The sequence below is a fragment of the Carassius auratus genome, chromosome 26 (genome assembly GCF_003368295.1).
Source record: "Carassius auratus strain Wakin chromosome 26, ASM336829v1, whole genome shotgun sequence".
In the NCBI taxonomy this organism is placed as follows: Eukaryota; Metazoa; Chordata; class Actinopteri; order Cypriniformes; family Cyprinidae; genus Carassius; species Carassius auratus.
Window position 1 is genome coordinate 8,668,578 of NC_039268.1, and position 26,962 is coordinate 8,695,539.

General features: G+C 36.5%; 1 protein-coding gene across 1 annotated transcript in view; it reads left to right on the forward strand.

The window, feature by feature from the left end:
- Window positions 1–26,962, forward strand: part of dnah6 (dynein, axonemal, heavy chain 6) — a 67,936-nt gene that overhangs the window by 27,358 nt on the left and 13,616 nt on the right. The window contains exons 43-63 of the mRNA XM_026204048.1: window positions 1,140–1,271; window positions 4,137–4,308; window positions 4,912–5,058; window positions 5,395–5,468; window positions 5,702–5,856; window positions 6,020–6,251; window positions 7,751–7,903; window positions 8,051–8,191; window positions 11,303–11,545; window positions 11,797–11,964; window positions 12,197–12,432; window positions 15,301–15,562; window positions 15,671–15,794; window positions 16,755–16,951; window positions 17,155–17,358; window positions 20,157–20,282; window positions 20,714–20,878; window positions 22,748–22,815; window positions 23,918–24,098; window positions 25,562–25,741; window positions 26,058–26,291. Coding sequence (XP_026059833.1) covers window positions 1,140–1,271; window positions 4,137–4,308; window positions 4,912–5,058; window positions 5,395–5,468; window positions 5,702–5,856; window positions 6,020–6,251; window positions 7,751–7,903; window positions 8,051–8,191; window positions 11,303–11,545; window positions 11,797–11,964; window positions 12,197–12,432; window positions 15,301–15,562; window positions 15,671–15,794; window positions 16,755–16,951; window positions 17,155–17,358; window positions 20,157–20,282; window positions 20,714–20,878; window positions 22,748–22,815; window positions 23,918–24,098; window positions 25,562–25,741; window positions 26,058–26,291 — 3,594 coding nt within the window. The remainder of the gene's footprint in view (window positions 1–1,139; window positions 1,272–4,136; window positions 4,309–4,911; window positions 5,059–5,394; window positions 5,469–5,701; window positions 5,857–6,019; window positions 6,252–7,750; window positions 7,904–8,050; window positions 8,192–11,302; window positions 11,546–11,796; window positions 11,965–12,196; window positions 12,433–15,300; window positions 15,563–15,670; window positions 15,795–16,754; window positions 16,952–17,154; window positions 17,359–20,156; window positions 20,283–20,713; window positions 20,879–22,747; window positions 22,816–23,917; window positions 24,099–25,561; window positions 25,742–26,057; window positions 26,292–26,962) is intronic.

Genomic DNA, 26,962 nt, shown 5'->3' on the forward strand with positions numbered 1-26,962 from the left:
TTCACGTCACTGGCCAGGGTAGAAAATCTAAATCTGTTACTAAATGACCAATATTGTTTATAATAAATAAACAGTATTTAAAAGAAGGATTTTTTTGTTGTTGTTGTTAAATTCAGTTTTTATATATGTTTACATACTATATTGTGTGTGTGTGTGTGTCTTTGTGTATTTCCGGAGTAGTAGTGTTGTTTTGATATAACAATGTATAATTAGGATTTATTATTGAGGGTCAGGGGTGGGGTGTAATGAAAAGTAATGTAAAGAATCGTTACGGCATCAGAATTGTTAACTAGAACCAGAATTGCTACTTTCCTTAAGATTTCCATTCCTAATCTTGTGCATCTGCTGTGAGACCAGTAGTTTGTGCAGAAACCTCAGAGACTACATTTCAATTTTATCAAGCATTTTAATCGTTGAACATTTTCTCTCTCTATGGGCATGGAAAATAATGTATGTTGTAGTGATTATCGTATAATGAGCAGGACTAATGCTTGATGTTTGAAGTAGCTGCTCTCATTGTAATTTTGCCTTACCTCGGGAATGACTCTTAATTATGTCTTTTTCACACACCAGCATCAAGTAAACCCCGTGCTTGTTGAACACACACACACACACTCATACACACGTGCAAACAAAGATAAAATTGCATAATATAAACAGGGACAATTATGCGATTTGGCAAGGTTACAGAGAAATATGGTGATCTGAGATGTAGTTGACCTCAGTACTCATCCATCTCAAATGTGAGTTATGATAAATAAAAGACAGAAATATGATGAGAAAAGCACCTGCTGAAGATTAAAAGAATGATTTGTGAGTCTCAAATGAGATTTGCCCTTGGAGAAACTCATCCGGGTTAGTGTAGCTCTTTGGTGGCTGAATATGACTCTGCTTTGACTTTGACACAGCAACATTTCCTGAATGATTTTTCTGTCGTTTAAAGAGTAATTGGTCATTAAGTTTTCCAGCTGTCATGAATGCTCTCATTCTAATTTGGGTTTTAATCAATATTACATTAATTTCTTCTAGTAAAGGTTTGATGGAATTAGTAGAAGTGTCAAAAAAGTTAAGTGATGTCCCTTGGATATTTTTTCTTATGCGCTTATTCACTTTCTTCTCTTTGCTTCTCCTCCCTAAAGGATATGACCATAGCTGCAGCCTGCGCGCCTCCTGGTGGAGGTCGTAACCCGGTGACCCCTCGTTTTATCCGCCACTTCAGCATGCTGTGCCTCCCAACGCCCTCAGAGCAGAGCCTCAAACAGATTTTTAAGGTCAGACATATGGTATCACTCATTTTGAATGAATATTTTACTTTTAAACTTAACATAAAATCCCAATTGACCCATTTACTTTCCTAATACATGTTCTCGGTCTTATTGTTAAGTTATGTTATTCCAGATAAACATGCCAAAATATAAAAAATGCTTTGCATCTGAAGCAGCTTTTGTTAGTTAACATTATGATATCCCCTCCAGCCACCTGTCTATATAACATCCAGTCTTGTCCCTCTGGATAAAATCAAGTCCTGGCCTACATTTTTCTCATTGAATATCCAGTTTCACTCGTAATTATGCCACATATATGTATGACAGTGAGAGGGTTGCCAAAGCAGTTTCATCATGTTTACTTTAAAGCTGAAGCATCCTGTGCCTGATGATTCTGGAGACATCTATGACCGAATCAGCCTGTTGGTTTAGAAAATGGCAATGCTCTTGAGCTGACTTTAAATGTGTTCTAAAATCCGTTGAGCTGCCTACCTAGACTGTTATATTAAAGCTGAAAGAATGCTTTACTTTACATGTGTTTGAAAAGTAGGTGACATAGCATAGTTGAAAACAAAATTGATTAGCATATTAGTATTTCTTTCAACAATGAAACTTACTAGAATGTTGCATTACAACAGCAACAAGTATTTTGAAATCTGTCTGGACTGGATCTAAAATTCTTTCATGAAAGTTGCAGTTTTGAATTCATTCAATTTAATGGAACAGTTCCCCCAAAATTTTAATTAGCTGAAAATTTACTCAGCATCGGGCAATCAAACAAGTCCTGTCATATTACTTTCTCCAGTAAAAAAGTAATCTCATCTGAGTCAGAAGAGAAGAATGCACAGATCAAGCACTGCTTACAAGTGGATACAAATATAAACAGACATGTTGGTCGATTTTGATTGGAGATGACAAAAGGGAGTAGTTTTTAATTTTCACTGGAGGAAGTGTTGTGGAGTAAGGACTCATATTTTGGCTAGGGACAACCGTTGAAAGTGAAAAGCCTTAATGATGGGGTTGTTTCTTACAAACACAGCTTTCACTTAACAAGATGTTAAAGGGTTAGTTCAACAAAAAATGAAAATTAGGTCATTAATAACTCACCCTCATGTCGTTACAATCCTGTAAGACCTCTGTTCATCTTCGGAACACAGTTTAAGATATTTTAGATTTAGTCCGAGAGCTTTCTGTCCCTCCATTGAAAACGAAAGTACAATATACTGTCCATGTCCAGAAAGGTAATAAAAACATCATCAAAGTAGTCCATGTGACATCAGAGGGTCAGTTAGAATTTTTTGAAGCATCGAAAATACATTTTGGTCCAAAAATAACAAAAACTACGACTTTATTCAGCATTGTCTTCTCTTCTGGGTCTGTTGTGAGCGCGTACAAAACATTGCAGTGTAGTGATATCCGGTTCACGAACGAATCATTCGATGTAACCGGATTTTCTTGAACCAGTTCACCAAATCGAACTGAATCGTTTGAAACGGTTCGCGTCTCCAATAAGCATTAATCCACAAATGACTTAAGTTGTTAATTTTTTTAATGTGGCTGACACTCCCTCTGAGTTAAAATAAACCAATATCCAAGAGTAATTAATTTACTCAAACAGTACACTCACTGAACTGCTGTGAAGAGAGAACTGAAGATGAATGCCGAGCAGAGCCAGATAACGAATGAAAGATTGACTCGTTCTCGTAATATGTAATATGTCTGTCGAGTTGTTTTTGAATATGTATCATATGAATAACCCTTAAAAATCCCTAAATCATCGGAATAGTGTTCGGTAGACATGACCCTTCACTGGTATAATTGGACTTATTCGTTAAGACAGCCCACCGGCAAGTTGAGTTTTAAAATATGCAGTTTTCCACATCTTTAGTATCTTCCTATAAAGAAAGTTAATTGCAGAGTAGCTCATTAGGTATGGGAAAGGAGCTGTCTTGGGTTCTGAAACTACAGCATGAGACCTGTAGCTGTCCATGGTTCTGAACTGACAGACTCAGAGAAGAAACAAACCCAAGCTCATTGGATATACATGCCTGTGGCATTTTTTCTGAAACACCTACATTACAGACTTTGGTTCATGTTTTATGGCAGTTTCAAAGTGAAATGTCCAGAGAGTGGTGCTAAAAGTGGGTTCAATACGTGACTGTGGCCATGTTTTTATTACGTTGGTACAGGCATATATGCATTGTTTTTATTATTTTGATTCATGGTTCAGATATCAAAAGTCCGGGGAGTGTCACTAAAAGGTTAATGCTCAATCGCTTTGGAGATATCCCCTACACCAAATCCAACCACAAAAGTGATATTAAAATAAATTTGCTGATGCAACTGTGCTATTTGAGTTGTTTTTTCAAACTGTAGTTCCACAGGATTCATACTCATAATTGCAGGGCCGTATTGTGTGAGCTACTGAACAAATCTACCGCATTAGAAAACCCATACATATGAAGCTGTACATGTGACACTTACATTCAAAAGTATCAGTTTTAAAATTTCATAGTATGTTAAAATTGTTAAGTCATAACATAATATTGTGCAAGGAATTGTGCAACAAATGAGGTCTTCTTAATCATAACTCTGGTCATGCAAATCATACTTGTGTGAAAAGGAACAAAAGTTGTCAAGTTGTATTGCCTCTAGTGTTAATTTAAGTTTAAAAGTGCAGTGATTCATACAGATAGGTAAATTTCTTGAGTTTAGCATATTTCCAGTGAACCTGAGCAAATGAATACTGGTCAGTGCTGGAACTATGCATTGTGGCAAAGGTCTTCAGACATTTCATGCTTAGAAATATTACTGTCCTTAGTTCTACATGTGTTGTGTACACTGACTGTTCTTGTATGTGCATGTTTGCAGGCAATTTTGGGTGGATTCCTCACTGAGTTTTCCACAGCGGTGAAGCAGGCATCTGACAGCATTGTGGATGCTGCTGTTGAGATCTACCGTCGTATGAGTGTAGACCTCCTGCCTACACCAGCCAAATCCCACTACGTTTTTAACCTTAGAGACCTTTCTAAATGTGTCCAGGGTAAGAAACACACACACACACACACACACACACACACACATGAACAAAGACGTGTACCTACAGGGGCATTTATGGCAGTCGCAAATAATTTACAAACGTGTACCTACAGCGGCATTTATGACAGTCGCAAATAATTTACAAAGACTCATTCAAAGTATATATTGTACTCAAATACACAATTCATCTAAAATAATACAACTTTTAACAATTTTAACCAGGGTCTTTTGCATCTGTTACATAAATCCACCTAAGGCTTGTAAAGAGCTTCTTTCATTTTGGAGGTCTTAAATGAGCAATAAAAAAGCTTTCTCTAATTTGAATAGGCATCTTGTGAGTTGTTAAAATGTTCTTTTATGGTTTCTATAGGGATACTGTCAATGTCAACTAAAACCATCCAGCACAGTCCCCTTCTGATTATGTTTTTTATTAACCAAAGGTCACAGACAAGTTCATCTGTTACCGTCCATTGATCTGTAGACTGTAAAATTGATTTTATACTAGTAGGCATTCTTGCTATGAAATACAGGTTTTAATGAAGAATCAGTTTGAATGTGAAATAAAATCATATGAATTCTCTGCCTCTGTGTGTGTGTTTCTTTACAGGTATGTTGCAGTGTGAGCCAACTACAGTGAGAGATCAAACCCAGATCTTCCGTTTGTTCTGTCATGAGTGTCAGCGTGTGTTCCATGATCGACTCATCAACAATGAGGACAAGACCTACTTCCATACCATGATCTCAGAGATAGCCAGTAAGCATCTGACTCTTGAATCCTTTTCAGTGTTAAATCTTCAGAAGCTTATAGTCAAGACATCGTAATAGATCAAATCATTTAATGTTATAATACATTTTATTTTTAAATGTATTTATTGACCAAAAAAGTTAATAAACAGGTTTATTATTATTTTTTTATGAAATAAAAAAATTATATAGAGGAAAGTGGGTCAGATTAAAGCAATATTATAATTCTCCTTGTTTTGCAGTGTGACTTATCAGAGTGATCTATTTATTTTTGTTTTGCCCCCAATCTGTCATCTTTCTGCTACAGTAAACATTAATGTCTGCTGCTAAACTGCTTGTCCAACAGGTAGATATTTCAGCATAAACATAGAGCCGATGTCCTTTGTGAACCAGCCCATCATTTTTGGAGATTTCATCAAGGTAAAAGTATTTTGGGGATTGTCGTGATCCTTTTGCATCTGACAGTCTGTCTCTGTTTCGTATTTTCTTTGTAGAGTGCTTTCTGTGTGTTTACATTTAACTGTTTAATACATAGTTTCTCATATAAAGATAGTTCACCATAACAGTTGCTTGTCTTTTTAAATTATGGTCATTTTTGATGTAATGGCACTGCAAGATTTTTTAAAATAAATTATTGAATTAACACTGTTCAGGTTGGAGTAGACAAGGCTGACCGTGTCTATGAGGATCTAACAGACATAGAGAAGATTCGCCAGGTGCTACAGGACTACCTGGATGACTACAACACAACCTTTGCCAAGGAAACCAAGCTTGTGTTCTTCCAAGATGCCATTGAACACGTGTCTAGGTAAGCAAGCAGCTTGCCTTTTCATCTGATGATCACAAAACCAGGTGTTCAGATGACCCCCCCTTTCATGCTGGGCATCTGGATCTGTTTACTAATGGAATGTTTTGTTCATTCACCCAGTTGACCTTTTTATCTTTCCATTCATCTCTTCCCCTGTCATTAGAATCGCCCGCATGATTCGCCAAGAACGTGGAAATGCCCTGTTAGTTGGTGTGGGCGGCACAGGAAAGCAATCCCTAACACGTTTGGCAGCTCACATGTGTGGTTACCGCTGCTTTCAGATTGAGTTGAGCCGTGGTTATAATTATGACAGCTTCCATGAAGACCTGCGCAAACTTTACAAAATGGCAGGTGTGGAAGACCAGGACATGGTGTTTCTCTTTACAGACACTCAGGTACTACCAAAAAGAAAGTAGCTGATGCATTTGCTGTTTTTATTTTAATGTTAGGTAAAGATTTAGTTGTTGTGTGTTTACGTTTGTAAAATGGAATGTTTGCCCTAACGTAACCCAAAACCCCACCTCTCCGAAAGTCCTTGTAACCATTTCACAAGTTATGATTTATTGATTTGTGGATATGAATCTGGATGCAGAGAGGTTTTCTCTGAGCTGTAGAGTAGACAGTAGGTCATTTCTGTTATGACTCCAGGCCCTCTGCCAGTGCTGTAATACTGTCTCATGAAAGCAGAGACTTCTACCTTTTTGTGATTCAGCATACAGGCTCTGCAGCAATAATGACCCCCTAAATAATTTCTTGAACAGTTCCTAACGAGACAGACAGAAGCTGGTGCTATAGACAAGATATACATTGTGGGGTTTGTGTTTGTGTGCCCATCTGTAGGGCTAATTACTAATGAGAATCTGGGTGTTTGATTGAATAGGCTGTTATAAATGTCATTTACTATTGTGTTTTCATTGACTGAAGGGAATAAATACTCTTCAGTGTTTTTGATAGATAGTCACTCACTATTGAAACATTGTTTTTCTAACTTGCCCTTAGAGGGTGTTTGACCTTTCGGTTTAAATTCTTTACCTGGAGTACCATCCCACGGGTGTGTGTGTGATTGTGTGTGTGTGTTTGTAATGTTTGGATTGGTTTTATTCTGGATTTAACAAATGAAAGAAACAATTAAGACAATAAGGAAAAGTATATATATTTTTTTGAATAATTTATTCTCCCTTATTAAGCACTGCTTGATGATCATACTACATCGAGAATAGGTTACAATATTAGATTTTTTTTTCACTACAGAATTATCTTGGCCAAAATAATTCACAATAACAGTATGATCGTGATTTTTAAATAAAAAACAAGGTTTACAGATAAATACATTAATTATGACATAAATCAAAATCATTTTAAAATTCACTTTTTTTGGCCAGTGAATCACACTGAAAAAATGAATGTAGGGAGGCAGAGAGAATTCGTTAATATAACTGTACGAAAGTCAAAATGAAGGCCAGTTAAATCTCACTCCCCTGATCTCAAGAGGTGCACTAGCGTCTGATGCAAGAGGCTGCTGTCATTAGCGCCTTTGTTAGTGTGCCTGCCTCCAGTGCCAGTTCAAATCCTGCTCTGAGATAGCATAGTGTACTGTAGCATGGGCTACAGTACACTGGTGCCGTGACCCGGGCGGGAATGAGGTTTAAGCTGATGATACATGGGGCAACTTTAGGCAATGTGAGATACATGGCCCACGGCGGATCAAAAGTATCGAAATAGACATTTGTTACTCATTCTTAATGGGAAAGAGCTCAAGCAACATTGCTCAAAAAAAGTTACCTAGCAAAAATGCTCAATAGCTGCACTGTGGTATCATCAGCCTTAGTGTTGCACCAGTGCTGGTGGAATGATGTTGTTTGACCATGTGATTTCTTTTTCTCATCTGTTTTAGATTGTGGTGGAAGAGTTCCTGGAGGATATCAATAACATGCTGAACTCGGGTGAAGTACCAAATCTCTTTGAGAAGGATGAACTGAAACAGGTGCTGGCTGCCATTAGCCCCAAGGCTAAAGAGGCCGGCATCTCAGAGGGAAATAGGGATGAGGTACATGATACAACTAACAACCATCCAATCTTGCAACATGGCCATAACCATCTTACCAAGTGCAGAATGTCACTATATATTCTCAGCTGCTCTGTAATTATGTTTAGATGTCAGTTGTCTTATCTCTGTTTGTCTTTGTGTCTTCAGGTTTTCCAGTTCTTTATCTCTCGTGTGCGTGAGAAGCTGCACATAGTGCTGTGTATGAGTCCTGTGGGCGACTCCTTCCGCTCACGCTGCCGCATGTTCCCATCACTAGTTAACTGCTGTACCATTGACTGGTTTGTACAGGTCAGAATACACCTCCTCTCTTTTAACACTCTCTTTTTCAAACCAAAATCACTGAGCAGTGGATTCATTAAACATGTTTCCACTAAACTGCTGCGCATGCAATCCCCTGCCTGTAACCCGCAACCAAACTTAAACATGCAGTGTTTCAATATGCACATTTAAATTAAGTCATTGTTATTCTTTTTAGCACCGCACACATTTTCTCTCTATAAAATCAATTTCATAGAGAGGAAATGTGTGCATAAAAAGAATAACAATGACTTAGTTTAAATATGCACAGGCACAGGCAAAGGCTTATTAAAGATGTGCCTTATTCACAAAAATCAGTGCTATTTACAGAAAGCAGGTGGTAGGCACAGTTTTAATCGGCCTGCAAGATGGGCAATTGTGTCATGCACATAGCGTTCAGCAGTAATTTTTGGACTTGGTTGTTTAACTTGTTTAGTAAATGAGTTGCTAAAACAACAGGACAGCGCATGCTAACTACACTGTCAGTGGGCACAATTAATTCTTAGTGAGTTCCCATTAAAGTAACATGAAAGAAAGTAGAAATACAATGAATCCTGAAATCCCCACGGACATCTGAAGTGTTGTATACTGTACATACACTACTGTTTAAATGGGCCATACAAAGGACAACACCCGGTCCTCCTGGAAGGGGGTTGGGCATGAGGCCAACTACCTCACACCGTAAAAGTAACCAAGTTAAAGAAAGTGTTTAAACATTAGGGGATTTTAAAGTCTTCAATCCTCTTATTGAGCATCAAGATATTTATTTGATGAAAAATACAGTAAAAGCAGTGATATTGTGAAAGATTATTAAAATCCAAAATGTGAAATGGTCTTTTTTTTTTAGTATTTAGTATATTTAAAATTGTAACTTATTTATTTCAGGGCAAAGCTGAATTTTTTAGCATCATTACTCCAGTCTTCGGAGTCACATGATCTTTCAGAAACCATTTTAATGTGCTGATTTGTTGCGCTTGAACATTTCTTATTATTATCAGTAGTGAAAGCAGTTATTCTGCTTCATTATTTTGTGGAAACAATTATACTTTTTTCAAAATTCTTTGATGTATGAAATTTCATAAGAACAGCATCTACTGTACAAACAATTCAAAATAAATCTCTGTATATCTCATACACTATTTCTATTACACAGCTCTGAAATGAGACCAAACCAAATAAATGTGTGTTGCAGGAAAACATAAACAAATGTTGACCCGTCTAGCTTTGGTCTTCATCAGGAATATGAGCACATTTATTCTCCATGGCCAATCTGTCCAGTAATGGCTTGGGACATTGATAAGGGAAATTGCTACCCCAGTCCTTTATATACATATTAAAGAGTCACTTATGCAAGGCAGGCAGCAGTATACCAAGATGATAAGAAGCAACTCTCATTTTTGCTAATGTATATACTTTAAAAAGGCTACTTATGCATTCCGCCCTTACCACTACAAGTTCTCTGTTTTCACAGTAATCATGGTTGGGAACAGGGCTCTTGTCAGTAGCTGATTTGCTATGTCTAAAGGCATAACAATGTGATTTTTGACTGGTTTTGGTTTAGCCCTGAGAGAGAGAAATGGAGAGGGAGATTAAAAATAAATAAATGAAACAGCCAGAGAATGTATTAAGTAAAAATATGCATACTGCTATCTCAAGCTAAATTAATAAAATATATTATATAACAATTATGTTCCTTGAATCTGAGTGAACGACATTTCAAGAGTGCTGATACAGAGTAAATCCGTATAAATTCCGTATAATTCTTTCTGCTTGAATATTGAATAGAAACTTCAGAAAATGTTAATGGTAACTTTCTGTTCATTATGCCATTTAAAATGAAAGTGGTATTGTGTTAGAAATGTGTTGGGGTGATGGCGGAATCAAAATTCACAGATGTAAATATAATATAATTTAACATAATAATAATTATAATTATAAAAACCAATACATATTTTTTCAATAAAATTTATCAGCAATTGTTGCATTTAAAATAAAAAAATAAAAAATATAATATTTTTATTAATAATATTTTTTAGTTCAATTTTCATATTTTTTTGTAATTCAATTTTAAATTTATTTCGCAACACATTGTATTAAACCTGAAATTCTGAAGTAAAAAGAATGAAATTGTATTTTCTTGACAAATTTACTTCAAAAATCTTTTTTGTATGAAGTCTTTTTATACAGTGAACTGGCTATATGGACAAAATATATATATACCTTTTATACATATTTATAAAAATACAACACAGTCACATAAAATAATATTTTTATATATAGAATATATTTATAATTCAATATATTTAATTTTAGAACACTTAATATCAGATTTTTAGTGCTTTTCATCAGATATTGTGGACACAAATGGTACTTTCTTATAGACTGAGTATGAAAAAGAGGAGGGCATCAGGGGTCTTCAAGTTTTTACACACATACAGACACTGTGCCCCTATCAGTCAGTCTCTCTTTAGCCTCATTCTTTAGTTTCATTCTCTTATCTAATGAGACGCATGTTCATTGACCTCTGTGAGCTTTTTGGCTGAAGGGCCTGTTCTGATAATTACTATAAAATGTGTGTGTGTGTGTGGTTTGTTTGCATGAAGAGTGTTGATTTTATTTGTTGTGCCGTCCATTGTAGTGTTGTGTTTATGTGTGTGATGAATGGCTCTGTGCTGGCCAACTGCAGCTGCTCATTAATGTTAAGCAGCAAGCTTGTGTGTCGGTTCACCTTGCTTTTATTTGCTTATTTGTTTCCATCAGCATATGTTTGTTTACTTGTATACACACAGACAAACACACTCACCCCTCATATTTCAAGGTGACCGCTATGGTTCTTGCAGAATAAAATGAAAGAATAGTCTATTATAATGTCTTCAGTGCAATCTGCATGCTATTTTTGCCTTTGTGGAAGACAACACATTACATAAGTCAGAAAAAGGAAATTAACATTTAAAGGAATGGTGCATCCAAAAATGACACATGATATTTTAAAAGATTTTTTCAAATACAATTCATTAAACAACTTGTGCTCACTCTGTGATGCATTAACAAATTTGATACAATGCAGGAAATTTTCTCTTTCTTTCCATGTTTATTTTTCAGTGGCCCCGCGAAGCCCTGCTTTCTGTGTCCCAGACCTTCTTCCAGAATGTGGAGTTTGGCAGTGAGGAGATGAAGCAGTGTTTTTCAGAGATGTGTGTAGAGATCCATGTTAGCGTGACTGACATGGCGGAACGTTTTTACTCCGAACTGCGCAGACACTATTACACAACGCCAACCTCTTATTTAGAGCTCATTAACCTGTACTTGAGCATGCTGGGAGAAAAGAGACAGCAGCTGCAGGCGGTGAGGAGACTGGGCTATGGGTGATGCATAGATGCATAAATGATTGATGTTGTTACATGATTACTTAAGATTGTGGACTCTTAACTACTGTCTTAAAAGTTTTAAGAAAAAAAATTGCTACAATTTTAAATTTTAAAGTAAGCGACGTGTCAACTGGATGATATATTAGAGTAAAGGATCCACCAGAGCTAGACAAACATAGAAATGTGTCACTTGTATGTGTGAAATATAATGTGTGTTTGTGTGCACAGGCTCGAGATCGTGTGAAAAATGGTCTTACTAAACTGCTGGAGACAAATGAATTAGTTGATAAGATGAAGCAAGACCTCTCTGCTCTGGAGCCTGTGCTTAAACAAAAATCAATCGATATCAATGCTCTCATGGAGAAACTCGCTGTGGATCAAGAGAACGCTGACCAGGTATGTGTATTATTCATATTCCCACAATTCCCCATCTGTTTTCACAGGAACTCCTAGTTTTATACTTCTATTTTTTCTACCGTTCCACTTGTAATGCTATGTCTACTGTATGTTGGAAGGAAGTCCCAAAAACTTTAAAATGTTTAGATTATTCATGATTTTTCATGAACTCTTTGTATAATGAACATCTTCTAACATTAACAGTTGCTCTAATGAACCTCATTACCTGTAGGTGCGTAGGGTCGTGAAAGAGGATGAAGCTTTAGCTAAGGTAAAGGCAGAAGAAACTCAAGCCATTGCGGACGATGCTCAGCGTGATTTGGATGAGGCTCTGCCTGCACTCGACAGTGCCAACAAAGCCCTGAATGCCCTGGATAAAGCTGACATCTCAGAAATGCGTGTCTTCACCAAACCACCAGACCTCGTCATGACTGTGATGGAGGCGGTTTGCATTCTACTCAACAACAAGTGAGTTCCATCTTTATATTGTATTATAATGTGTTATATAGAGTGCTGCAGGAGTCCTAAAACCTGGACATTTTTGCACTTCTGGTTCCATCATCCAATGGGTTTTTGGAATGAGTTGAATGCCTAAAATATTGTCTGCGGTTTCAAGTCTTATTCTATAACATAGAATATATCAGTAATACCCCACTCATGTATATTATATTATATTATACTATGGGGCTGTTGAATGCTTGAATCTGATTGGCTGACGAACGTTCTGAAATGTGCTATTATTTTCTGGGAAACACACGGCGAACATAGTTCCAGGCAGCTCTCCTGACCGCATTACAGTTCCATATAACTTTGCATAGTTAACTGGAATAACTGTCACGCATGTTGCACAAAAAGGTGTTGTCAGCGCTGCCCTGACAAATTTGTCTGTTAGCATATAGCGTAGCAACTTAAAGTGCTGTTTAGAGACGCAGAGAGGTAAGTTAGCCTAATTCACACAAGCTTTCAATCTCCCTGTGTCTCTGTCTCTCTCGCTCTCTTTCTAATTACTTAATTAATAACTGCATTAGAATGCTATCAATGACTCAAGCCTCCATTATCAGCTTTAAAATTACGCTTTGTAACTAGCAAAAGAGGCGTTGGATGAGATGCGGAAGAAATAGTCGCTACCCACAATAGCGTAATAAATGTAATATCTGATTGATGTCTTGAGGGGTGGTAACCATAGTATAAGCGGAATAATTGACTCAGGGCCGTTGAATTATTAGAAAAATAATGCACATCTGATTTTCTAATAATTCAATGGCCCGGAGTCAATTATTCCTTGATTATATTATATTATATTATATTATATTATATTATATTATATTATATTATATTATATTATATTATATTATATTATATTATATTATATTATATTATATTATATTTGTAGAGAGTTTGTGGGTGGAAAGGAAGAGGACGAGGGGTCGGCTTGACTGCTGACGATATTTTAATTAATACAAACACTTTGAATCCTCACGGTGTCAACTACACCAACACAAACATGCTATCTTAATCACTTCCGGCTTACTTTGCCGGGGCAGGTTCACTCATCAGCAGTCCTTCTCTCTCTCACCTACTCCTGTTTCTCCTGGTGTTAATACTCTCTCCACGCCAATTACTGAAACAACCCACTCACTCACCATTCGTCTCCTGCTTCTCTCTCCCACTGCCGACTTCGCTAAACCACGCCCCCCCCCCCCCCCCCCCGCCACCATAATATATTATCATACAATTTATAGGCTAGACCTTCATCTCATGTGAGTATACAGGATTGAAACCTATTTATTAACAGTACTATCATTTCTGCAGGGGTTTTTAATGGTGAAAAATGACTGCATGTATATTTAACCCTATGTTGCTCCAGGAGGACTGTGCAGAATCACATTTAATCCAAGATGATGTAGCTCTGATCAGACACCTGTCCTACTCATGCCCCAAGGCTTGCAAAGAAAATAAAATGCTGCCTTGCTATCGCACCGAGCATGTGATAAATGATAGGTCTTATCTAAAGAAACCTAAATAAAAGTTGTTCACTTTCAGAATGGAAATTCTGTCACCATTTACTCAACGCCCAATTTTTTTTTATTTAACTGCAGAAAAACATGTTCTCACACAAACCCCTTCCGGTTCTGAGACCCTCCACAGTGTGACTCCATATGTGCTGGCCATATTAACATCAGCTTGTCTGACTGTGGAGCATCTGTGCTCTTTTAACTCAGTCATCAATCTCATCCTGCTCCTTCATCTCCTTACTTTCAGCATCATCATTAACATCTACCACAGAGCTGCTCATTATTCACTTTATAAGACAGCAATTTAATGGGTGTTTAAAATGTCATAACAGACTGAACAATCTATGTTTCTGTCTCTCCACCTTCCTCTCTTTCTGCAGTACTTTTATCCTTCTAATTGTTCAATTTGCTCATGATATTAAACCTGTGCTGTATCTAAGTGGCAGATTAGTGGAGTTTAAACTCGACATTAAATCAAAATTGACCCCTTTTACTTTCTTAATACAAGTTCCTATTCTTACTGTGAATAATTCGTCCATATTTTACCCTCCAGCCACTTAACATATAGTCCACTTACACTACATTATCCAATTAATTTCCAATGGATAAAATCAGGCATTGAATATCCAATTTCACTGGGAAATATTTAACATTACGGAAGTGAACATTTCATATTGACTTACTTCTTAATATTACAGTGTGCTCTTTAATATGAGAGACTTTTAATTGTTCTATATGAACGTTTTAAAATATTAACTCCAGTATAAAATTAGACACCTGCTCTGGAGTATATTGCCTGTTTTTCCAGGTGTTAAATATTTAAGAATTAATTTCATGTGATACGTTTTGGTGTGACTGGAAATCACCTACATTAAATCCTCTGTTACAGTAATCGCCTTTGTTCTATATTTCCAGCTGCGTATTCATCCAGCTGGTGTTAAATCTAATAATGTAATTAAGGGATTGGTGGAAAGAATGTGGAGGTGTTGTAATACAGTATGTTGAACATTCCGTATTACCAACCATAGTGATTTGCCAAAAGAAAAGAACATTATATACTTTAAAGTAACTCAGGACAACGAGCCTTGTAGGATTTTAAAATGAAAAAGACTTCACTGTACATTCTTTTTTCATTAAACTGGACATTCATCATTTTATTTAGTTATTACAAATAACTCAGTTGGCTGAATTGCACTTTCTGAAGTATATTTAGTAACAGATACCATTTCCAAGTCATCTAAACTAAAGAAAACTATTGTTTTAGTTTCTACAGTAGTTGTAGACTCCAATTCCTGTCACTCCATTGTTTACACCCCACTAGGACAGACTGGGCCAGTGCAAAGCAGCTCCTGGGTGATGGAAACTTCCTGAAAAAGCTAATGGACTATGACAAGGACAATATCAAACCTCAGATTCTTCAGAAGTTGCATAAATACATTACTAATCCAGACTTTGTGCCTGAGAAAGTGGAAAAGGTGTCCAAGGCCTGCAAGTCCATGTGTATGTGGGTAAGAGCCATGGACCTGTACTCAAGAGTTCTGAAAGAGGTTGGGCCCAAACGTGAGAAACTGGCTGCTGCTCAGGTGAGTCTGGTTATTTTTATGTTGTACACAGATCATTTCTATTGCATTATGAATGTGTAACTGTGTATTTTTTGCTGTTATTATTTTGTTTTGTTTTGTTTTTATCAGGCCGAGTTAGATGCAACTATGTCCACCTTGAAAGAAAAGCAGAATAAACTACAAGAGGTGGAGAACCAAATCAAAGCTTTACAGGAGCAATATGAGTCCAGTGTGGCTGAGAAAGAGATGCTGGGTGAGAGAAAAAGAGAGAGATGAAGAGACAGATAGCTTGCACGACTGCATAATTATTGAAATGTATCACTAAGTGTGCTTAATGATAATAATGCAATAACAGAAATCAAGAAAATTGTGTTGGGGCCAAATAAAGGGATTAAAAAATAGGACAATGGAATTGAGTAGAGGATTGAAGAATGGGTATTCTTGGATTACTGTGCAAAGTCAAGTGAATTAAATTTACATTTATAACAAATAAGATTGCTGCAGGGAATTATGTATTTTTGCATGCTAAAACTCATCTACTCTCTAGTTTGCTTTTACCTCCTCACTGTGTGTATAATCACATTCTTTTGGACTATTCTAACGTCATAACATTCAGGGAAAATATTTAAGAGATGTTAGAAACTTAGTGATGTCATGCAACCATGGCGTAGTTATTTTATAGCTTTAATTCAGCTTTTTATTTATGTCAACTGTATATAGACTTCAAAATTCAGGTGTTATCCTTTGTGAAGATTATCATGATGAACACAACATAATGAATCATAAACGTTGGTCACAGAGGGTTTGATTATTCTGCAATAATCCAATGGAAGGCCAATGTAAAAAAAAAAATCCTATTGGGTATTTTTTAAGGAAACTGATGTGTTGCTAACTTATGGTTTGGCCTACAAAAATACATTATCTCTATCTCTGCAATGTTCTATATATGGTGTGTGTTCAGTAACTGTAGGATTTTGTGTGTATGAGTGTTGTTTTTATAAGGGATGTACAAAAGTACATATTTTTATCTCAACTAGTCATAATGTTGTTGAAATGACTAGGTGACTAATCTTATGAAAGTCTGAACCAGTTTAGATGGGATTTTTAAGTGACTATGGACACAAGATGGACTCACACATGTTTTTAAGCTGCGACACAGTTTGCCTATATGACTCTGTGTGTATGTTTATCTGTGTTTGTGTGTGGGTTGTAGATAAAACTAGGGTTCTGACGGAAGTACGCCTGGGTCGTTCGGGGAAGTTAACATCTGCTCTGGGAGACGAGCAGGTGCGATGGCAGGAAAGCATTACTTTTTTTGAACAGGAGATCCACAACGTCATTGGAAATGTGTTCATCGCTGCTGCATGTGTGGCTTATTATGGAGCTTTCACCTCCCATTACAGACAACTGGTAGTGTATTAGATCACAAGCTTTTCTCACTCCACAGCATGCCTTAATTATAAAATGCCACTGAGTATATTACATTATCTGGCAAGTCTTTAAAGTCAAGCCTGTCTTATCCTCTTAATCATGACCTATGTCAAATGCCCCATTTAGCTTACAGAATACTATGTGCATGTGATTAATGAGCATTTTTTTTTTGTTTCATGTAGCTTATAGATCACTGGATCACACGCTGCCAAAACTTGGGAATCCCAATCAGTGACAACTTCAGTCTTATAAGCATTCTAGGAGATCCCTACGAGATCCGACTGTGGAATGCCGAAGGTTTGCCACGGGATAATGTTTCCACAGAGAATGGAATCCTTGTGATGCGGGGACGCCGGTGGCCACTCATGATTGACCCCCAAGATCAGGTGACTTCTAACATTCCCAAACCTTCCATTAATGCTGTGTTCCAGTGCCTTAGCAATGCAAGACACAAGAGCAAGATTTAATTGAATAATGACATTTCCTTTAAATAACACTGAACAATATAGCTTCTAGCACCAGTGCCTCATATAACCATTAAAAGTAAAGAATCTCTTCATGAAAGGGTAAAGATGGATCAGTTCATTCAAAAGCAGCTTGTTTTCAGGTTAAAAGGAAGCTAATAGGTTATTTTCCTGGCAGGCAAAGCAGCTGTCGCACACTGTTTCAAGATGATCATTATAGTTTACCCCATGCAAACTTGATAGTGGCATCAACATTTATGATAGCCTAACCACAGACTTTCCCCACTGTTGCGACCGAGGCCGGCATGGATAGGCTCAGGATGAGCTACTCCCCTCAAGCACTCCGAATTCCTATTGTAGCCACTGTTAAGAGACTGCAGAATTACGAAAAATACCCAGAGGACACCAGACACTACAGTACATTACATTAATATACAACACTGACCATCTCTCGTGAACATTTGACCACTGACATGTTTTACAGATGGCTTGATCATTTTTTTGTGCCATTTTGCATATTGGTAATTGGTCATTTATATGTTTACACACTATAAATGAGCAGTATACAGTGTACATACTGTATGTCTGTTGGTTTATATTTTACACAGCATTTGTATGTTTTTTGTCATGTTTAATCCATGGGGGTTAACCCATGAGTGGATTATATTTAACTCAGAGTAGGTTGGATAAGTGAAGTATTTTAACATTGGAAATTTACACTACTGTTTAAATTTCTGGGGTCAGTAAGATTTTTTACAGTGTTTTTGAAAGAATAATCTAATGTTAACCAATAGTTTTTTAATGCAGTATTTTAATTTACATTTACAATGATTTATTTCTGTGATGGCAAAGTTGACTCCAGTCCTAAATGTCACATAATCCCTAGACATCCTTCAAATATGCAGCTTCTATCAGTTTTGGATTTCATGTAGCCTGTGTCATCAGGACATCAATGAGTGCTTCAGGTGAAAGGCATCTTTAATAGCAGAGTGTTGTTCAGTTGGTTAGAGAAGGTGTCACAATGGTTCGAAGAACAGCATTCGCAACCCAAATAGGAAAACAAGCAGCCTCCCTGCATTACCATACAGATATCTTTCTCCCATTCCAACCTCTCCATTTTCATTAATGTCCTCCGGTTTCAGCACAATTGCCCGTCGTTGTTTTTTCCTCTGCTCTTTCTTGTCATTTGTTTTTTAGTCTCTCTCCATCTGGCTGTCTCTCTTGGGAGACTTCTGTCTTCTGGAGAGACTGGAACAGACATTCAAACATCAGACTGTCACACATTCACATACACACAAAAACCATGTCACAAACACTCTACACTCAACTCATCTCCACTCTGTATATTGGCATTGATGTCATAACGTTGAGATGCACGTCTCACACACACATTTCGATAAAGTACAAAACTTAATTTCAGCAGAATCTGAACCCAGATTCTTTACAATGCGACATCTGTCACATCCTTTTCATCTGATAAAGATGTCTCTCTTTATTTGTGTTTCTCTCCATGTCTCTCTGCCACACATACATGTGCAAATAATACTCATGCACTCAAGATGTAGCATGAGAATAAAGTGAAAAAACAAAGTTGTAGCAATACAAGATTATAAAGTCAAGAAGATAAAAAGATAAAGTCATTATATTTTGAGAATGAAATGGTAGCAAGGCCAGTATATTGTGTGAATAACGTTAATGTTTAATGTATTTAATCAAAAACAGCAATAAAACATTCTAAAGGTTGAAGTGGTCTCCCATTCCTTAATGCAAGTTATATTGTTGTCTTTTATGAGGTAAATAATGTTAAGTGACTATTATTCAAGATGTTTTATTCATAGCATAATAAATGATTGGAAATAACATTTCATGTCTTCAAATCCATTCATTATTTATAGTGCGCCAGCCACCCAACAATCGCAATAAGCTTTGTGTATTGTTGCTTCTAAAAAAAACACAGCTCAGCTTTCAAATTCTGTCAGTTTTATCATGCAATACAAATTATGAATGTGTTTTTCCTCTTTATTACAAGTTATAGAATGATATAAACATGAAGGAACATCTGAAGGCATGAAAAACAGTCAAAATTAATGAAACTAATGTCTCATTGCAATTGAGAAGATGATTGATTTACATGCTGCTTAAACTGAGGTTAATACAGCGATGTCACGCCACATTAAAGAGCGGGAAAAACACGTTATTGTAGGACATATTGTTTGTATTTTACTATTAAACTGACAGAATTTGAAATCTGAGACTGTGTTTTATATTAAAAGTACCAAAAGAACAAATCCTATTACAATTATTGGGGGTGAGTGACGCACTACAAATAGGCTAATGAATGTATTCAAACACATGAAATATTATTTCAAAGCATACTGTCCCTGCGAGTATATGACACTTAGGATGATTGCTGCTAACAGTCCCACATAAATGTAAAACTTTCGCCAGGCCACCGGAATTTCTCCCAGTGCCCCTTTGCATGTGCAATATAGGCTAGTCTCTCAAAATATTATTTTTAATTATCTAGTAATTGCTAAGAATTAATTCTGATAATGTTGAATGTATTCTCAAAATATTATGACATTATTCCTGTATGACGTACTCTCACATGTGTTCAATAATTAAGGAAATTTGTTATTACTTTTTTTATTTTTATGTATGGTTACACCACATTGCCTTTTTACAGTCATGCAATGCAGTCTTTTACATTTTCTATCTAGGCAAATCGTTGGATACGGTCTAAAGAGACAAAGAATGGTTTAAAGGTGATCAAGTTAACCGATGCAGGTTTCCTCCGTACACTTGAGAACGCCATCCGGCTGGGCATGCCTGTACTTCTGGAGGAGGTAAACTTTGACCCTTCTTTCACATTTGAAACTTTGTAGTCAAATGTAAATACAAATACATTGCTGAAATAAGAATGTAAATATTGAAAATTACGTATTAGAGTTGATAGGAACTGAAAACTGGAATCTGATTGACTTTGAATGGTTAATTCAGTCTTGAATGAATTATTCTATAGTCAGTTTATTTGTTGTGACTCATTCCAGATGTGATATTCTGATGAATCTAGTTTCAGTCATGTTTGTTTTCACTGCTGACAACTGAGGCTTATAGTTTTCCCCTAGCATCTATTTTTAGATCAGTTTTAAGAACAGGATCAGACATCTGTACCAAGAGATCTAACTTAAAAATGAAACTGAATGCTGAATATTTATCATAACTGCAAAATAAACAAATATCATGCATTTTACTTATACAGTTTTTGTGTTTACAGCTAAAAGAAACTCTGGACCCTGCTCTAGAGCCCATTCTTCTGAAGCAGACGTTTGTGTTAGGTGGGAGAACGTTGATCCGACTTGGAGATTCTGACATTGACTATGATAAAAACTTCAGATTCTACATGACCACCAAAATGGCCAATCCCCACTACCTCCCAGAGGTAATGACACAGAAAACAAGATAAAAATACATACAATTATATTTACAAGAAAACAAACAAAAAAGTAAAAATCATATTATATAAACTTTTTTTTTTTCCCAGTTTTTTATTTTATGTAAATTATTTATCTATTATTGGCTACATTCTCGAGTTTGTTTATCAGTGTAGTATAAGTTGTGTTCAGCAGTGGTAAGTACAAGTGCTTGCTGATTTGTCAGATTTCTTAAAAGGCAAATCATGGGAGCCCTTTTAGCAGGAGCGTCTGTAAACTTAGCCTAATTGTTTGGTGTTTTAAGAACAACACTTTACGATTATGACTGTGAACAAAAAGCATGGCAATATTTCATCTGCAAAGAACATTTCTGAAAAATAAATTAAAATAAATTGAGGCACCATCAAACACTTAGAATAACCAATAAGTCCAAACAACACAACATTACTGCAGCAGAAGTGAAAGCAAACCTCAGTATTCATCCTGAAGACCATGTTTTCACAAAAACAGAAAACTGAAAGAGCTGCAACAAAATCACAGACACCAGTGCTAAAATGTGAAAATATAAATACATGATCATGAAACCAGGACAGTTGGAACACCAAGATATGCTTTGATATCTGCCCTGGCCTTTTTTATAATTCACCTGAAATGAATAATATCAAGCCACTGTGGGCTGTTCTTAAAGTAAAGTGAGAAACAGATTCCCATCTCCAGTATCTCTGAAGCAAGTTGCAGATGTTCTGATATACTGCATTCTACTGGAGACTATTCAAACGTTTGCATATGAATCTATTCGGAGAATGTTGGAGGCTGTATTAAGAGCTAATTGTGGTAGGAAGAAATATCATCCATTTCCTAGCAGTTTAAATTACTTTTTCCAATATGTGGAATTGGTGTTCCTAGGTGTTCACATTACTTTTTCCAACCATGTGACTGATAATTCATTCTTCCCAGCAAATGTCTGACCCCCGCAGTCTTTTTGTTAATGTAATTACTGTCAGTGTTTCATTAGCAGCTCATTGTTAATTTATCCTCTCAGATTATTTTGTGCAAATGGCAGGGGGAATTTTAGAAAGCATTCTGGGATCAAGGTTGACACCTGTTTAAGGTCAACTAGATTTGGCACTGTAGCAAAGTGGACACGGCTGGCACCAGCCCTTCACATATCTGTTGTGGCACCACCTTGTGCAGCAAACCCTCCCTGGCTCCACGCCATATCAACTCTTGCTGCAGTATTCTGGGGTGGATGCGGATCAGCAGCCACATGCCACAAGACAATGCCCTAGCAATCATAACAGACAAGGCCACGGGCAATAGTGCTTGCAGCATGCAGAGAGCACACCACCAGATATGGTTGCCTGTCAAATAGGGATGTGCCGTTGTAAGCTCCAGCATTAGAGACAGGACAGACCTGTCATTTCAGCTTATATGAAGAGAGATGAGCTGTGCTGACAAACCAGTCAGGACTAAAGAAACATTCTCACAGACAGACAGCAAATACAAAGCACAAAGGTCCAATCAAAGCACAGAGTTTGCCTCGAGAGGATTTTTAGAGAGGAAAGGTAGCATCTCTTAGCGGATACATTTAGCAGATAATCCCAGTCATTATTTACATTCCCCTAAAGAATACGTTTTTGCTATTTAGAATTACAGGTCGATTTTTGCTTTAATAATTCAAATTTGAATGATTTTCTGCCTTTCTCAGAGCCACCAGTTGTATCTCATAAATGTCAAAATGATGACAGGGTGGAGAAACCAGAGCAAGTTACTGTATTTATTTAGCTTGCTTTCAATTAATGTTGATACTGTACAAGTTATGTTATGACTACTTTAAGCTACACATCCATAGTTGTTTTGTGACTTATTTGTATCAGGTGTGCATCAAAGTGACCATCATCAACTTCACTGTTACCAAGTCTGGTCTGGAAGATCAAATCCTCAGGTAATCCCGTGCTTTGAATATTCAGATTCCATTTAAAAACAAAAAGCACATTAGACAAATTATGTTAAGTTTGAAACTTTTTAAATCTGATATAAAGAAAAACTTAAAGTTAACATTTTGAAGTGCTGAAAATCTTATATTTTACCTAATTAGATGTTTCCGTTCAAAAATGCTTGTTAATCTCTCACAATGTCATATTGTCAACAAATCTTGGATTCAATCTTTTTGTCAAGTCGTTTTTGTTCCAGTTATCACAGGTTTTGTATTTCTTTTTGAAAATGATTGATCATAGGCCTCATTAATTTGAGCTTATGAACCTCAGTTTTTGAGTGAAGAAAGCATTATTTGCGGATCATTTTGTCAATGTTCACTCAAAAACATAAGGCACATAATACTGAATCCAATATATGTTAATAATATAGCAAATTAAGAATTTTTTTTTTGTAGGCTGTTTATTTTTGTCCGGAAACACCACAAGTGTAACAAGGTGGGAAGTTGTTAAACCGTGTGTGAGCACAGTCAATATCTTTTAGTCCAATGCAATAACATGAAATTTTAGGAAAAAAATAAAATGTTAGTTTTCCAGAGGTTTAAAATATTCAGCTAGGAGACAATAGCTGAATCAAAGGTGTTTATTTTTCTAAAAGCATGGAGTGATGGAATAATGCAGTAAAATAGTAGTTGTAGGTTTCTGTCTTTGCTTTTTATTTCATGGTCAATGGATATGAAAACCATGACCCCTCGGCTCAAATCCTACATTGTTATAGGCTTTATTATTGCTGTATTTTCTCATCTGTTCATCTATTGTCTGAACTACAGACACATTTTTAAGAAACACATTTTCACTTTTTACTACCACCCATCGTAGGTGGTCCAATCACAGCTGGTCACCAAATACACAATTTTATTTACAACCTACAGTACATCATATGCAAACACATTTCATTACACTAGTTTCTATAATGACATAATGTTGTCTAACAAAATATTTTTTTTTTATGTTTATACAGATTGTTTGTTTAAATGATGTACCTCTTGCCAGTTACCACTATGTAAAATTTTGATTGACTTGTTTTGATTGTTTAATTTTGTCTATACCCAGTGATGTAGTTCGTCTGGAGCGTCCTGACTTGGAAGAACAGAGAAGCCAGCTTATAGTTCGCATCAATGCAGACCGGAACCAGTTAAAAGCCATTGAGGACCGAATTCTCAAACTGCTCTTTACCTCCGAGGGCAACATCCTCGACAATGAGGAGCTTGTACAAACATTACAGGAGTCGAAGGTCAGTGGTTTGGGGTCAGAAGTTTAAAGTGAGGGCATAGTTATGTGTTTGTTACTGATCTATAGTAGTTTTAATGTTAAGACAGTATTTAACTACTTAGTAGCAGAGTAATAGACCAGTAATTATATACAGTAGGCCAGTAATTATATATAAAAGCAGCTGAAAATGTTATTTTAACCTTTTTTTACCCTAAAGCAATTTTAATTTATACACTACCATTCAATTTGGGGTTTGAAGTCTCTTATGCTCATCAAGGTTACATTTATTTGATGAAAATACTGTAAAAACTGTAATATTGTGAAACATTATTACAGTGTAAAATACTGTTTAAAAAACTGTTTACTATTTACTTTTCCCAAAATATATCATGTTTTAAAGGTAAATTTCAGCTCAAGAAACATTTTGATTGAAAACTGTAAGTTAAATCCACCAACATTCACTTAAAAAAAAAATACATCATTGGAAAGGAATGAAGTTAGCTCTGAAAAGGACTTGCATCATTTGTTTGCAGAAGCCACTTTGTTTGATAATTTTTGTAATTCAATGACATTTATTTATTTTAAGTGTCCAGACTCTTTTTGTTGCCACTGTTTATCTAATAGTTGTCATTAAACCTTTTTTTCTGCTATGATAATGACTGCTGCAAACAAAAGGGAGAGGTTTACTTCACAAACAATGCAAATGTCACAGTCGACTCAAAAGATTATGTGAACGTTTGGGAATGAGGGCTGACACATACTGTATGAATCTTTTTCTTCTGAGGATTTGTTTTAGGATTTGGAAATGGAAAAACAAATGCCATGTTCACTCTTGTGTCACTATCATAAGCAATTCAACATGAGCATATTACCATATATATATTTTTTTTATAACTTCTGTAAATTCTATAATGTGTAACTATAGAAAAAAAGTACTCCTCTAGATTATAGTACAGTACAGTTGTGTATGCTGTCTTGAGCTCCATAATCTCTTTTTAGTGAATCATGTTCAAAACCAGCATAGATGTTGCTTACTAATAAATGGCGCTTTCATTTGGGCTGGCACAATACATTTTTAGCAAATTCCCCTGACGTAGTGTGTTTGTGCCAGATTTGAGCAAGAATCAGAGGCACAGATTGCACATCACTGTCAACCTCCGCCACCCACAGAGAGTAATGAAAGGCTGAATGGGAGGGACAGATAGATTGATGAACGAAAGGTTGGGCCAGCAATGAACAAAGTATGCATCTTAAAGGCAAAAACAGCTCTGTCTCTGTCTGACACCTCTGCTACAGTTTCATGTATCTCTGCGACACTAATACTGCTGTCAATGTGGATGGCTTGATAGCTCCTTTCACATTTTAAGATGCTTTATAAACACATCAAGCTGTTGAGTCATTACATTTGTCTCTTTTTGGAGTATAACACTTACATTTGACATCAAACTGATCTGCTGACAATTTATCCTCTTTTCTCTTGCACAGGTGACATCTCAGGCCATAAAATCTCGGCTGGTGGAGGCAGAGACAACAGAGGAGATGATCAACGCAGCCAGAGAGAAGTATCGCCCTGTTGCCACACGTGGCTCCATCATATATTTTGTCATTGCCAGCCTGTCTGAGATTGACCCTATGTACCAGTTTTCCCTGAAGTACTTTAAACAGGTAATTTCAATCTAGAGCAGACATTCTAGAATATTATTTCAGGATAAAATGTAAAAAATGTAAAATTCATTAATTACTTTACTTTTTACTTTTGTCTATACAATACTATTTCAAAGTTTGGGATCTGTAGGATTTGTTTCATTTTTTACTAACTGTCTTATGTTCACTGAAGCTGCATTTATTCGATCAAGCATATAATAAGACAGTAATATTGTGAAGTATTTACCGACCCCAGACTTTTCCCCAGACTCAAGGTCTGGTTTACGTTTTGTCAACTCACGCACTCCCTGAGAATGTCCCTGACCTGTCTTTGCAGTTGTTCAACAACACTATTGAGTCATCAGAGAAGCACAGAGATCTGAGTATGAGACTACAGATTCTGTTGGATCAGACTTTGCTGAGCGCCTACAAGAACGTGTCTCGTGGCCTTTTTGAGCAGCACAAGGCCATCTACAGCTTCATGCTGTGCGTGGAGATCATGATGCAGAGGGGAGAGATCTTCCAGCAGGAGTGGCAGTACTTTCTGCGAGGAGCTGGAGGCATGGAGAAGGTCAGGGAGGTTGAAAAGGCATATGTGATAACAGAGAAAGAAAGAACACCTGTGTGTGTGTGTGTGTGTGTGTGTGTGTGTGTACAGTTTGAGTACTTATGTATGTGAGTTCTTATTCTGATCCTACAAAAGGCAATTATCCTTTTACAGGTCATGAATGGGATTTAATCGTGTTAATTGTTCGATTTTAGAGCTGTTTTCTAATTTTTCCCTTTCCTCAGGGGCCTGCGGTCTCTGCCCCCGTTAAAAAGGCATCTCTGTAATGCCCCATGCTGTTATATTGTTTTTGTGTGCGTTAAAGCAATATGTTTTTGTGTGTATTTCAGTAAACTGAGTACAGTTCAGTTTTGTTGCTAAGGAAAGCATCTCTGTTGGGTAACCCTAAGTTTTAAACTTGATTCCAGTGCCATTAGGGACATGAATGAAACTCGAATCATGTGGCTTATTGAGAATGAAATGTGTGGATTGAATTTGCACTTTCACTCCAGTGTGTCTCCTGCACAAAATGTGAATAACCATTAACATCTTACATGAGAGGTTGTGTAAGTAAAACTATTCTCATTTACCAAATTTTATCAACCTTGACAGATATTTTTTTGTGTTCCCTTATTTATGAACCTCTCAGTATAGGATGTTAATATGGTTTAGAAATTGAGGAAAATTATCTGGGA